The sequence below is a fragment of the Pseudochaenichthys georgianus genome, chromosome 18, assembly GCF_902827115.2.
Source record: "Pseudochaenichthys georgianus chromosome 18, fPseGeo1.2, whole genome shotgun sequence".
NCBI classification, from domain to species: domain Eukaryota; kingdom Metazoa; phylum Chordata; class Actinopteri; order Perciformes; family Channichthyidae; genus Pseudochaenichthys; species Pseudochaenichthys georgianus.
The window spans coordinates 10,251,215-10,266,376 of record NC_047520.1 but is presented as its reverse complement, the minus strand read 5'-3'; the positions used below and the strand labels follow the sequence as shown (position 1 = coordinate 10,266,376).

At 44.1% G+C, this 15,162-nt stretch overlaps 1 protein-coding gene across 1 annotated transcript; it reads right to left on the bottom strand.

The window, feature by feature from the left end:
* Positions 1 to 559: 559 nt before the first annotated feature.
* Positions 560 to 15,161, bottom strand: pelp1 (proline, glutamate and leucine rich protein 1). The gene is made up of 19 exons (XM_034105877.2): positions 15,019 to 15,161; positions 14,773 to 14,837; positions 13,773 to 13,878; positions 10,471 to 10,620; positions 10,301 to 10,372; positions 10,151 to 10,210; positions 9,733 to 9,889; positions 9,515 to 9,647; positions 9,285 to 9,372; positions 9,064 to 9,152; positions 8,842 to 8,955; positions 7,108 to 7,258; positions 6,258 to 6,411; positions 6,025 to 6,080; positions 5,769 to 5,902; positions 5,552 to 5,654; positions 2,935 to 4,506; positions 2,148 to 2,438; positions 560 to 1,092 (listed from the first exon to the last, which is right to left on the bottom strand). The coding sequence occupies exons 1-19, from the start codon at positions 15,157 to 15,159 to the stop codon at positions 1,000 to 1,002; spliced, it is 3,729 nt and encodes a 1,242-aa protein (XP_033961768.1). The 5' UTR covers positions 15,160 to 15,161; the 3' UTR covers positions 560 to 999.
* Position 15,162: the final 1 nt, after the last annotated feature.

Below are 15,162 nucleotides of genomic sequence, written 5' to 3'. Positions count from 1 at the left end.
CATCTTCTGTATGTTATCGGCTGACTGGATAAGTAGCTCATACATCACCTCTGCAAACTTTCCTTTTAAGGAGAAAGGGTAGGGGGTTTGTTTGTGCACACTAATGCATCAACTAAAAGGGAGGAGCTGCTCCCTAATGTATTTCAATAAAGTGCTTTGTAAAAAAGGAGCATTTAATGTCACTTGCAAAAAAAGCAAAAGTACAATGAATCACTTTATATTAACACCGAGAAGCCTTCACATTTGTTCTTTTACTACAAAATCCCACATTTTTCATCGCAGAAATTCAGTTTAAACATCAAAAAGTTCAGCTGGATTAGGAATTGACGGTTATTATTGACATTCTTCACTTTCATAATTCCAGAAATATGAACCATAATTTATCCAACTGTTTGTATAAAATTTAGCAAACATCAATCAAGGCGCAATTTCTTCAGGAATTGCAACTCCAGTCTTGGGTATATAAGGTTGAAAAATAATCTGGTGTGTGTAAATTGGGTGAAAAAACTGAATTATTGTAGCGAAAAAGCGATTAAATGCGAGAGAAACAAATGAAGTGTATGTTACTCACGTTTGATTTATTTTACTTTTTATAACAAAGCATTTGACAGTGATGGCAAAACAAAAAGAGCACAAAACATACATATAGATCCAAGAAAACCACTTCACACACTAGCTGCAGGATACTATATACTGTATACAAACACAGGGCTGTTCTGAACCACCTGCAGCTGAACTCCGGACTGTTGACACTGAAATGCTTCATTCTTGTAAAACTAGTTCTGCAGATTCTCAGACGGATGATGCAAGAGTCAAAATTCCAGGGTATTGTTAAAAGAAAGAAAAAAAACTGTTGAAGGGAAGACAGAAGAATGACTTGAAGCTGTCATGATTACTGAGGCACTAAACCTTTGAAATGTCACTGATGATTGAACATCCCAGCAGGTGTCAGCTGTATCCATGGTTACTTCAATCCCAGCAGTTCAGGTTGGCAAATACCTAAGAGCGGTTGGATCCGGAGGCTCCGTCTTCGTCGTCAGGCGGACAGGCGACGAAATCGGCCAACATGGAGGCCATGGAGTCATCGTCCATCTGGGGGACAGACGGAAGGAAAACTGCTGAGTCGTGCTCTGGGACTCTTAAACCGTGTCATGCTGAAGAAGGGAAACCTCCTCCAAATGATTGGGAATGCATAGGAAATATGTACACAAGGACACTTCTTTGGGGATTCTAGAATTGTGTACAATATTCTCTAAACAGCTGCGTAAAGATAACATGAACATCTTTGCTAAACTATGCGGAAAATGGGTAATTGTATCAACCTCAATGTTGGGACATTTTCTCAAATATTTATACTCGCACATTTCAGCAGAGTACTGCCATTGTATCTTACAGGAAACATAGGAAACGTATCTATTTCTGTTTCTTGATTTTTTTCTACGTCTTCCTAACATGTGTGGTTTGACTTGTTTGGCACATTATCATAATGCATATAATGAAACTACAAGTTTATATGAAATGGTGATACAGAACAAAATGTTCTCCCGTTTCATTTCTGCGTCCGTGTTGTGTCACACAAACACGGTAGTGGTTATACAACCCACTGTTTTAACCTGAGTGTGGAAATAGATGTTTGACTAATACATCATTTCTGCTTTTATTGGCACATGAGCAATTTCCATTTGAATGACTGCTCTGAAGAAACCCAGGTATGTAGTGATTCATTCGCTCCTGAACATTTCTATGTTTCATATATTTGCATATTGTTTATTTAAGATCTTTTCTCTTTTTATCATTAGAGAATATTCTTAAATCACAAACCTGTCAAATAAAAGCTCTATTTTAAATAGTCTATTGTATTTACTATATGGCTGTTATTATTTTATTCCTGTTCTTTTTACCTTTTTATTTGTATTTTTACTTATTTTATGGTTTGTGAGCTAAGCTGTTTGTATTATATTTAGATATTAATTTCTCTCTACAGCATAACAAATAAATAAAGCTGTATTGTAACAAAAACAGGTTATTTTTTTATGTTTTTGTGTCAGCTTCGACTGATTTCAAGTCTCCTATCTGTTCAATAATTACACCTTGCACGATCGATTCTATATAAACCTGACTGAGTAGATCCAGCCATGTGTTTTTACCTTCTTCTTCTCAGAACCTGGCTCCTCCTCCCTGTGTGTCTCCTCCCTCTTCCTCTTCACTCCCTTGCCCTCCTCTCCCTCACTCTCCCCCCGCCCAGCTTCCGTCTGCTCCGCCTCCTCCGCCTCCTCCTCCTCCTCCTCCTCCTGCTGCTGCTGCTTTGTTTTGGGGCCAGTGGAGGTGGCAGGTTCTGCTGCTGCGGGGTCCCTCTCCCCTTCAGGCTGCGCCTCCTGCTGATTGGACGGCAGGCTGTCACTCACACTGGCTTCCTGTGCAGGTTCATCAGCTGACTCCTGTTCAGGGGAAGAGGGTCAGGTTTCCTTGTAACAACACTGGCAGCTTATCTATCTACTGTTACCGAACAAAACACAGATAATAGGAGAGGGCACAGAATGCTCTCCTCCCAGTTTTATAGAGGAAGATGTGGAAGTAGGTGAAGAAAGAATAATGTTTGGAGTTCTGCCCAAATGTGAGAACATATGATAGTCCTTTGTTTGATGGGAGATATTGTGATCTGTTGTTTTATTACTTGCTAAGCTTCTGCCTCTTCATTTAAACCATCCTCCATTGTTTCCCCCTAACCTGAATACATTCCTATGTTTTTCATTCTTTCCATTAGCCTGTTTATTGTTACTCCCAACTTCAAACAATTTGTAACAGATCTCCTTTAACTAAACTCAGCTTAAACAAAACTCACACCTAAACTCCTTTTAGTAGACTATATATCTTTTTGTATATGCACTTTACAAATATTTTCCAACTGTGAGATTCTAAAGCTGGGTCACCAACCTGATTCTGATTGGCTGTGCATTCTTCTGAGGCCGCCTTTAGCTCCATCTCATTGGCTCCTTGCTCCCACGTCCTGGCCTCCTCCTGCTCCCCTCCCCCTCTCGCTGCCCCTCCCTCCTCCTCAGCCTCCTCCCTGTCCTCCAGCGCCCCCCCGGTCACACACAGGATCTGAGGCATGGTGGGGTCGTCCATCCTCTCGTTCTCGTCCTCCTCCCCCCCCTCCCGCGCCTCCTCCAGCACACCGATGCTCTCCACCTTCTGCACCTTCACCCGGTCCTCTCCGAACATGGCCCTGTTGGTCTGGATCTCCTCGATGCCTCCTTCTGCCTCCGCCTCCACGCTGAATCCCGCCATCCCTCCTTCATCCACCACCGCTCTGAGCACCTTCCCCCCCTCTATCCCCGCCTCTCCCGCCTTGTCCTCTGCTCCTTCCAGTGGAGGTATTTCCCCATCCTCCTCCTCGTCTTCCTCCAGCTCCTCCCCCTCTTCCTCGTCGTAATCATCGTACTCTTCTCCATCGTAGAACTCCTCCTCTACAAAATCGCTTGCCTCCTCATCTTCGTCCTCCTCGTCCAGGCCCTCCTCCTCCTCGTCCAGCTCCTCGTCGTCCTCCTCCTCTTCTTCGTCCTCCTCATCGGTGCTGTTGATGTTGATGACGGCGGAGTCTTCGTTGCTGGCCGGGGGGGCTTGGTGCTGGTGGAGGTGTCGCCCCGACTGGCTCAGCTGGTTCTGCAGCTGGTGCATCTGGAGCGGCAGCCCCATGGGGCCCGGCTGCCCTGCGGCGGGGGGCTGCATCAGCATCTGCTGGAGCTGCGGTCGGCCCGGCAACGAGTCTCCGAGAGGTGCAGCCGAGAGAGAGCTGGAGTTCAAAGGCGGAACCAGGGAGACCACGGAGGAGTTGGAGGGAGGGAAGGAGTTGATGGGGGTGGTGGAGGTGGTGAGGAGAGGGGAGGAAGTGGCTAGGTCGTTGGGGAGGGAGACCCGGTCTATGGTGGTGGCTGCTGTGGTGGGGACCATGGAGAGGGACTCTGGGAGAGGGAGCGTGGCCCCCCCTGGAGCGTTGACCATGTTCAGAGAGTTGGCGGCGGCGGCCGCCTCGTCCTGCTGGGTCTCCAGGTGCAGCATGCCCGGGGGCACGATGACCACGCTGTCGTCAGAATCGCTGGCCAGGGAGATTTCCACGTCCTCCGCCTCCTCCCGGTCGTAGCGCACGAACACCGGACGCTGGCCCTCGGGGAGGCCCAGCCCGGCGGCGTCCTGCTGGTGGTGGGCGTGGGGGGACAGGATCATGTCCGACTGGCCCGGCAGCCCCGGGGCCAGGGAGAGATGGTTCTCCAGGGAACCCAGCAGGGAGGCGGAGCCCAGGCCGAGGGAGTGGCGGGTGGGGAAAGGGGTGCCGGGGGCGGGGCCTCCGAGGAGCGTCGGCATGGTGAGTCCGGGGGCCTGAGAGGTGGGGAGGACTGGGGCGTTGGGTTTCAGGGTGAGGGGTGGTAAGGAGAGGGCGATGGAGGGAATGCGGGGGTGGAGGAGGGAGTTACAGATGGTCAGAGCCTCGATGCAGAAGGTAGAGACCTGTGGGGGGGGGTGAGCAATGAGAGTTAGTACAAATTGGGAAATGACTGACAGCAGAACAGCGGCGACACATGTAAACACATGTACACATCACATGACACTTGGGAGAGGGGGCCTTTCTTACAGTCATACCCCCCCTCTCTCTATGTTTTATGTGGCTCTGCACAGCAATGTCAAGTCAAGGTGAAAAGGGTAACAGCAACTCTTTAAATTACTTAACCTTACATGATTGTTTCAATAAAAAAATTGATGAGTGATTGTTGTTTTAATAACTTTCCATAGCATTTGGAAGAAAACAAGATCAACTGCAAGTTTTATTGCTTAATTATATTATTATCGGACTATAATATATGGGTTCATTTGTTTATGTTGCTGGGTAGCGTGTGAATATCCCTCTGTGTGCTGTAAACCATTATTGATTTAATAATACCATAATAAAGGTATTAATACTTTTGAGATACTTATATTAAGTAACTTAAGCAATCTGATCATTTTAGTGGAGTAAAATGTACAATATTTATTTGTAAAATGTATAAAGTAGCAGAAAAACCCAGAAAATAAAAAAGAGTACATATTAAATATAGTATAGTAAACCGAGTAAGAAACATATGAAAGGGACCTATTACGCTCCTTTTCAGGTACCATCGTGTTCCTCTTGACATGTCTCCATGCTTTAATGTTTCCCTCTCATGCTGCGGCACCTCTTTTCACCCTCTCTGTCTGAAACCAGAGCCCAGTCTGCTCTGATTGGTTAGCTGTCCCGCCCCTTAGCACGTAAATGTGTTGGAGTGCTAGCCAATAGAAGCACAGCGTTAAATAGGGATGTCCCTATGTTCAGGAAGTAAACAAAGGAGTCTGGGGGTAAGGGGGGTGGGAGTGTGTGTGTGTGTGTGTGTGTGTGTGTGTGTGTGTGTGTGTGTCTGTCTGTTGTGAACTTTGGGATTGTAGCCTTTGTAGACCATTTACATGCACTAAAACCTATAGAAGCTAAATAGTCATGCTCTGTTCAGACTCCCCCCCCCTACATTCTCCCTCCTGTAGTCACCTTGAGGTTGCGGTCGTTGCGTCCCTTGCTGAGGATGGACACAGCACAGGTCAGAGGTGGAGGCCAGCAGGGAGAAGGGACCAGGACCAGAGCCAACAGTAACCTAAAATATCCAGTGGAAAAAAAACACTGATATGAATACATCATCCATTACACAACAGCCGTTGTCTGTGCTCCAAAACAGAAGGTATAAATCTCTCTCTCTGCGTCTGATTACCTGTGCAGCTCCTTCCTGCTGGGGGCGCTGCTGTACTGGCCGCTGACGCTGCCGGCGGACTCACACGAAGTGCTGCTGCTGGACTGCTGCTGCTGCAGGCGCACACAGAGCGGCAGCACCACGTCATGGAGGCGCTGCGGGGGGGGGGGGGGGATCACAACAGAGGGGAGAATCACAGACTGTACGTTTGTTTTTTAAAAAAGGGAACAAGGTGTCTGTCCAGCAATAGAGCGTGGGTTCACTTGTCGACATTTACCTTGTGTATATCGTCTTTCAGGAGTGTACCGCTGGTCAGTATGATGTGCCTCAGTGCTGGAAAGTGTGGGGGGGGGGGGAAGTAAAATCAGTATAATTTCCTGGATTTGCAGAACAAGGCAAGGCAAGTTTATTTATATAGGCAATTCAAAGTGCTTTACAAAAATAAAAGCCATTAAGAGATTTAAGAAACAGACTGATAACACAAGTGTTATATAGGAAGCAGAATCTCACCCCTGAGCGCTGACAGGCAGGTGTCCTGATTGGCTAGAACGTCTCCTTTCCTCTGCAGTGACGGCCCCACTGAGTCTGACATCACTAGTGTTTTGGTCCTCCGGGGGCCCGGCTTCCCCCCAGGAACCGCATCAGAAGACAGACCTGCTCGGAGCTGCAGGACAAGGCAAGTTTATTTACACAGCAACTTTCAACACAAGGCAATTCAAAGCGCTTTATAAAAATGAAAGACATTGGGAGCTTTAAGAAAAAGTGCAGTGGAATCACAATAAATAAAGTGTTATGTAAACACATTGAAAAATAGTCATTAAAAAGCAAAGACAATAAAATAAACATAAAATAAGCTATTATTGAATAATACAGGTATGGTATAAGTACAATAATCAAAGTTCACATGCAGTGTAAGATATGAATAGTTTTTTTGATTCAATTAAAAGCAGCAAGTCTTCAGCCTGGATTTTAAAATAGTAAGAGTTGTAGCGGACCTGCCGGTTTCTGGGAGTTTAATCGATTTTTTGGTGAGACCTAAAAAGATACCATTACAGTAGTCCAGTCTAATGAAGACAAATGCATGGACACATTTCTCCAAATCCTGCTGAGACATTAGTCTTTTGATCCTAGATATATTAAGGTGATGGAAGGCTAGTCCATGAATACACCTAGATTTCTGTCCTTTTCTGTTGTTTTGAACATTGCCGAATGAAGTTCAGCACTGACTTTTATTCGTTCCTCCTTGGCTCCACAAACAACAGGTAAAAAGGGAACAATTGGAACCTGCTCCTGCAAACTACTGCTTCTCCTCAGGTTTCGAAAAAGGGATTTCATGGTTCTTGAATACATTCAAACTAACCTTGATGGACTCGGCCCCCGGTGTGATGTCACCCAGCAGGTGGCTGAACAGCAGCTCTGAGTGTCCGGGGCTCCCCTGCAGGATGCTAGCAGAGGCTCCGGCCACCTGGACCCACAGCTCCAGGGTCCTGTACACCGAGACCCTCACTGAGCTGTGGGAGGAAGGGGAGACACACGAGAGAAAGGCTTTAGCTGCCAGTTCAAAACCTGACATCATACACAGCTTAAGACATCTTCCAGGTCTCAGCCCCTTCATGAAAAATGTCCCACCATCTATGTGGATTAGTGTCGTTGGTAAATGCAGTTAATTGACACAATCAACTCCTCAGTGCTTGCTATATCAGCCCTGAAGTGGTTTCTGTATCCTGGGGGATACATTTATTTGACATTAATAGGGGGCTAAAAACAATTGTTATATGGGTGTAGTAATAGCGTTTCATGGGCGTAAAATTGGTGTCACATAGGTATAATATAGGTGTATTAATGGTGTAACATGGGTATAATTCGGGTGTAAAAATGGTCTAGTAACAGTGTATTTATGTGTATTGTGGCTCAGTGGTTAGTGCGCTGATCTTCGGATCACAGAATCCCACTGCAGTCAACATTCCACTGTGTCCTTGGACAAGACACTTCACCCCAAATTGTTCCTGTGGGGATTGCCCACAGTACTGAATAAGTCGCTTTGGATAAAAGCGTCTAACAAGTGACATGTAATGTAATATTATGGGTGTAATGTAGAAAATGGCAATCAATTAATCTTCGGAACATTAAATGCCAGTTTTAGGGTTATCTGAGACTAGATTTCTTTTCTGGGAAGCAAGAGGCGCGTTCACACCGGAGTACTTTTACCGTTTAGTTCCGTTAGTGCCTGGAATTTTGCGTTCACACCAAAAAGAGTACTAAGTTCAGAGAACTTTTACCCCCATTTTTAGTGCCTGCTAGAGAGGTGGGACTATCCTGGGGAGAAAAAAGTATCAATTTCAATTGGCTGGGCGAATTGCAAACCACGCCCCGTAAAACTCTGAAAAGTTTTGTGAAACCGCCATTGTATTTGCTGGCATTAACATTATTAGCATTAGCCCCGCGGAGAGAGAATAACTTATGGGAACACAAAAAATATATATGGGTATCGGTGGAGATGAGTAGGTGTCGGCGTTCTGGCGATTTACTCGGAAGTCCCCAACTCCGGGGACTTCCGGCCAGGAAGTTGTTTGCGGCCTGCCAGTAAACCCAAAGCAGAAGAAGAAGAAGTGACGTCAGCGGATTCATTTGCGTAATCTTCCCTCAGGGAACTTATTCCGGGGTGAACTGTACTTAGTTCCATGCTGGCACAAAGTGCTGGGCACTAAGTACGGCAAAGTACTTGGTGTGAAAGCGGCTAAGGGGAGTACATTTACAGAATTACCTAGTTTTCTTTGCTAGTATTGCAAGCTAGCTACGTTTCAAACATTGAAAATGGCATCCCGAGTATGAATGCAGAGGCTGTTGTGTTGAGGATACTTTTAACAGTGGTTTGGCTGACTCGGATATTCCGCAGTTTATTGAGAATACATCTAATATAATGCAGTGGAGAGAAGCCGGGGCTAACGCTGGGAGGATGTGGTTGGGGGGAATTAGAAGCTTGATCGCAATGCATCTTGGTATTATAAATTAGTGCTTTAATTAGCATCATCAGTGATTGGATATTCACACATAAGTTGAGGTTTGTATCCTGTGTATCACCGCAGCATGTTACCTGTAGGCTCTCTGCTGGCCCAGGCTGGCTTCAGGTAGAGGCGTCCAGGCAGAGAGGGTCTGAGAGAACAGCCTCTGAAGGACAGCAGCGTACTGAACCATGCCGCAGCGCACGCTGGAACACACAAGGAGAGACAGTGTCAGCAATGCATCTTAGTATAGATAGGTATATGACACACAAGTCACACAAATATGTGTGTTTGTGTATGCACACAGTACTCACGCTGTGATAAGAGCTGATAAGACCTCCAGTGTGTTGGTGTGTATGATGGGTAAGACCAGCAGCCTCACACTACCATCTCCTGTTAAATTCTGACACACAGTCAACAAAAAACATGGATTAGTATCAATATTGTTTACTTGCATGTCTATGAATTGATGATATGATCCTGTTTTGAGGGACTTTGTGGGTGTGTGTGTGTGTGTGTGTTGGTGGGTTCTTACTATGCTTTTGGAGTTGACAGCAAGTACTCGGCACACCAGATTGAGTATGGGTCTGACAGGCAGACGGACAGCAGAGGATGGATCCACCCTGATGGACAGAGACAAGAGTAAATGAGAACAAAGAAGTGTAATCCTTTAAATAGATAGTCTTCTTAGCAAAGCATCTTTTTTATTTGAGTGAACAGACCTTTTAGAAGGTAGAGATTCATGTAAAGGTCTTTGTGTTGTACCTGAGTGTGTGTTTAACTGCCAGGCAGACAGCTGTGAATCTGTGCTGGAGCTGCAGCAGCAGCACAGGATCTGATTGGTCGAGGTGAGGAAAGGCCAGCTCCACCCCCGGTCCTTCATATTGAACTGTTCCATCTGCAAACAGGAAGGGCTTTTTTCAACCAACTGCATCGTCAAACCAAGATATTAATTTGTTTCGATAAGGACCGACAAAGTGTACCTGTTTCTGATCCGTGGTAGATCTGAGCCAGCAGGCCATTGGCTGAAGCCAGGAGGCAATGAATCTGATTGGTCCATCCCTCAGCTCTACCAGCACTCACCCCTCGGTCCAACAGGCCCCCCAGAGAGGGCAGGTGGCCATAGCATTGACAGGCCATCTGACACAATGAGAGGTTCACTTATGATGTATTGCTTCCCTTACACTTTTCTGCATTGAACTCTGGTCTAGTGTAATACAACACAACCAAACATATTATTTCCCAACATATTTCCAACATTATTTGGGTAGAAGTAACATTTTAATTATGTGGTTAAAAGTTCAGTTACTCCTATTGTGTGTAATGAGGTAAAAAGTACCATTACATACATCTTCATCAAAACATCAATACAATGTTAATATCAGCTTCAGAATTACCAACCTCTTGTGTCTTCTTGTTTGTGCTGTCCATTTTAGAGAGGAAATATGCTCCCAGTTTGTCCTAAAATTAAAAGAAATACAGTTTTTCTTTATTGAGAAAAAGTAATTATCTCCCGTCTCCTTTATCTCATCTGTCCTGAGTGTATCTTACCCTGAGGGATCCACAGGCTCTGGTGTAGTAGGTCATACAGGCCGTCATCCCCTCCATGGCTGCCAGCTCACACTGAAAATTGAGGAACAAAGATGGTCACTAAAGGGCTGCAACAACTGATTATTCATCTCTTGACTTGTTGGTTAAGTTATATATTGATGGACCCACACCTCCGTCTTAAGGCCCAGCAGAGATGTGAGGATGCCCAGGATGGAGTTGAGGCCGACCTCCCTGGCCACCTCTGGCAGCTGAGAGGAGTATTGCAGGAGGTCCTTCAGAATGTTCACCGCCAGCTGGATGGTCTGAACCGGAGCCTGAGACTATGGGAGGAAATTAATATACACAAAACAGGGAGTTATGCGGCTTTCACACCAGCGCTTTTCCCTTTCTAGCTCCGAGCGGGAGCTTTTCTGGTTCAGCTCCGGTTTCCCTTTTCTGCTCCCGCTCTGTTCACACCGCCCTGAGCTGCCGCTGCTGCGTCATGACGTCACCGTTTACGTGCCTGCTTCATAAAATCCAAACCGCGCGGAAATCCCTCACATCGACAACAACAACAATGGCCGATTGTATTGAAGCGCTGTTCGCTTTGGTTATCCTCTTACGAAACGAAATGGAAGGCATCGGACGACTTTACAAGGGACGACTTTACTTGGAACTTTACAAACATCACATGCGAAATGCAAGACTTCTTTGTGGTCTTCAGCATCTACTTCAACGGCGAATCTGCCCCTGCCCCCGCCTCGACGTGAGAGAGACGTAAGCGACGCCGCCTCTTAGCTCCGAAGCTCTTGCCTCTAGACTAGGGATGCCAGCGATTATTCGCTACAGTCTCCATAATCGAATATTATTTTTAAAAATCGATTTTATTTTAATCTTTTTTATTATTTATGTTTTTTTTTTTTTCTGGCTTAGTTTCAACCAAAATATATATAAATATATATATGCTAATAATAGTAATAGTATTAATAATTGTAAATGGTCATTGGTCACACCACCAGTTTGTTTTACTGTAAACTTGGAGGAAGCCTGCGTGCAGAGCAGACTGCTGCTGCAGCACGCTACACACCGACCCCACCCCCCCTCTCCCTCACACGTGCGACTAAAGATGAACAAATTGGCAGGTAAAAAGAGTTCCTCGTGGAACTACTTCGAACGGGGGTCGGTCGAATAATCGATTATTATTCGCCAGGGCTGCCGAATAATCGATTTTGATCATGGTCAGTTTCTGGCAACCCTACTCTAGATCTAGATCTAATTTTTTGGAGCTGGAAGTGAACCGGATTCTGGAGCTAAAAGGCGGCGCCTCTGTGGTGTGAACAGGAAAAAACGGTACTTTTCAGGCTCCAGCTCCGAGCCGGTGCTGAAAACGCGTTGGTGTAAAAGGGGCATTAGAGGACAGAAAAATATTTTAAAAAGGGTGTGAGATTTTAAGGTTGGCCTTGTTATGTAGACAAATTTGCATCAGCAAAAACAATTAAGGTCATGTCTATATATTGTATGGCAAGAAAATTATGTAAAAATCAAATTATCGATGTCATGCTCATATGTCATACGATAAGTCAGAAACGTAAAATTATCGAGGTCCTATCCATAAATTGCAAATAGGTTGATAATGTAAGAATGATCTTGGCCCTGTCCAAATATCGTACTATTTACTTGACAGTAACGTGAGAGTAATCTAGGGTTGGAGCTTAGACTTTTCGACTTTCAATTTTAAGGACCACCCTACTGAGGCTAAACTTCAAGGTTGATGAGGGAGGGGTAAATGTTGGAATTTGAATAAAATTCACCAGGAGAGTTTTCTTGACTATCAGAACGAATTCCGGTGGTTGGAGCTTAAAATAAATGAATTCTAAAATGTACATGGCACTAAGGACCACCCAGTGTTTCCCCTTGGATGGAGTCATAGCAGCGGTGCTAAAGCACGTGGGCCCAGCATAATGTGAGTGCAGAGCGCGTGGAATTTTGTAGTGTGTGCACGTGCGAAGTGTTTCTTCAATTTGTTTCTATGTGTCTGCCAGCACAAGAAAAGCTCAGTACCAGGGCCGGTTCTAGCCAATTTGCTGCTCTAGGCGAGATTGTATATATAAAGAATAAATGAAAAATCTCTACTAAAGACAATACACTACAAAAACAGAAACGTATTGACATAGATAATATACGTCAAAATTGCTTCAAATGTATTCATTATTGTATTAACATGTTTGAATTGGGGGGTGGACGTCACATCCTCTAGGGGGGTCCGGGGGTATACCCGCCCCTGGAAGATTTTTTTTATTTTAACATTTTAAAGTAAAATGCTTCAATCTGCTGCACTTTGAGCACACAATTACTAGAGACCTGATCTAGGAGGTACAACTCTAAAAACACCCATGTGAAAAAGATCGGTTTACATTTTAATAATCAAATAAGTCTATGAACATAACCAATAACCTACCATAGTCAATAACAAATAAATGTAACTTATTTTATTTTTGTTGTTCATTCATATCTTATTTTACCTAGTTAACATTTATTTATTAAATGCATATTTTTGTATCTCTCCAACTTTAAACAATATTTTTGGTTTACATTACATTTAGCTGACGCTTTGATCCAAAGCGACTTACAATAAGTTTACTGTCCTATAATATACATTGGAATGATTTCAAACCTGTTTTTATTTATCCTAATAATTATAAAAGAGTGCCTTGAAAATATGTGTTTACATAATTTGTGGTCAAAACGTTTGAGACCCACTGAGACTAAAATTAACTATCTAAACACTCAGAGAGTCCTTCACCTCACTGAGCCTCTCAGTCTGACAGGAGAGCTCTCTTCCACCCTGGTTGTAGAAACATCTACTTTTTATCCGTTAGCGCAGCTAGCACCAGATTCTAATAACAACAGCTCCGGTACCGGTGCGCCCTCTCTCTCTCTCTTGCTCTCTCTCTCGCTCCCACGCTCGCACTTTGGCTGTGAGCTGCGGGCGCCTGATAAGCCAACATCCCCCACTTTCATCACTTACAGCGCCCATCGTACAGGGCAAATGAAAAGTGTAACCGGGGTGAAAAGGGTGTTACATTTACTTAATTATGAATGTTGTTACATCAAGGCCAAAAATTAGGGTGAGCGCCAACGGTCAAAAATGTTTTTTCCCCTCCCAGAGCTACCAGCGCAGCGCCCCATGCCAAAAATCGGCCCTGCCAGTACATACAGTGGCAATGTCTCAAGATTTAGCAAAAATACACCTTTATTGAACAAACAGTAACACAAATACTACAAATCCACATAACAAACCATCAAAAATGAAAAGGGGTCGTAAATAACTTAACAAACATTGTATGACAAGCCGATAATACAAAAACTATCTAAGTCATGTCCTTATACGGTATGATAAGAAAATAGCATACAATTGTTCGAGGTCATGTCCATATCGATACAGCAAGTCAGTTATGTAGTTACCATGACAGCCGATGTGTGTGTATCCTACCTGGATAACCTGCTGCAGGGAGCGCAGCCAGGAGACACAGTGCTGCTGGAACAGATCACTGGAGCTGTCTTTGACCAGCATGGAGAGCAGGCACAGCCCCTCAAACCTGCACACACGTGCGCACACACACAGTTCATTAAAATAAGTTAGTATCTCCAGAAAAAGGGGGAAACTATACCAAAATATTTCATTAGTATCTCAAAACAATGAGACACATTATATAATGAAAGTATGATCTAGTAGTATTAGTATTATGATGATTACGTCCATACCATTAATATAATACCAAAATACACAAAAATGATGCAATGACATTAACACACTATCTTTGTATATTATGACAGCTGACAAGAAACAGGACTTTTATATATTTATTTTGACCATAATTTAATTTAACTTTGTTGTAAGTAATGTGCTTTGCACTGAGGTTAAGTAAATAAGTACATTTATTAAATACCTTTAGTTACTTTAAAGATCTGGATGAATGATGTGAAATATAATCAAGTCTTAAATCAGACTTTAGTTCCACCTGGAGTACATTTACAAGCTACCCTGCAGTATACAAAGTCATTCAAACTAGCTGCACCTTTACCAGCTTTGATAACACTTTAATTATAAAACATATCATATATATTATTCTGAAATGGACCAATCTGCACAATGACTACTTTTGGTACTTTAACTATATTTTGATGCCATTCCTTGATTGCACGACTTTTCACAGAGTATTCCGACACTCTGGTACTTTAACTCAAGCACAATATATGAGTATTATTTCCACCTCTGCCTAAATACACAAAAATAAATGATGCAATGACATTAACACCATATCTTTGATGTCACATGTTTAGTGAAGGTCGAAATATTATGACAACTGACAAGAAACAGGACTTTTTATCTTTACATTTGACCATAAGGTAATTTAACTTTGTTGTAAGTAATGTGCTTTTAAAAAAAATAACTTTATAAATCAAATTGACTTGAATTGACTTCTTCTCACCTGGTTTTGCTCGACCCCAGTTTGGCATTGCTGAAACCCACGAGACCACCAACAGCGCTCGCGCCCTGAAAGGGAAACACAGGAGTTTAAATACACGCGACACTACTATTATCGATGAAAGTTGATTAGTTATCAGCCACAGCTCTTCTGCAGTTACACATGTCAGGGAACAACACAGCGTGCAGCAGAGTAGCACAGCGGCTAACTAGCTTCCAAGCTAACGTGCTTCCCCGGGGCGGGCTGTACCTGGGTCTGAAACACGCCATGCTCTCTGTAGTTTGCCAACAAAGTGGGTAGATATTCGGGACGCTGTTCCTTCAGAACCGATACCAAACCCTCCGTTAATCGCATAGCAGAGGGGCCACGCATCCAAGCCGATGTAGCCATCTT

What these genes read in the sequence shown, in the direction of transcription:
- pelp1 (XM_034105877.2), bottom strand. Translation starts at nt 15,159, where the DNA reads ATGGCTACATCGGCTTGGATGCGTGGCCCCTCTGCTATGCGATTAACG. An exon ending in CCCTGCAGCAGGTTATCCAG is followed by an intron (nt 10,621 to 13,772) that starts GTAGGATACACA and finishes TTCCTCCCATAG; the next exon opens with TCTCAGGCTCCGGTTCAGAC. An exon ending in CGGGGGCCGAGTCCATCAAG is followed by an intron (nt 6,412 to 7,107) that starts GTTAGTTTGAAT and finishes CTTGTCCTGCAG; the next exon opens with CTCCGAGCAGGTCTGTCTTC.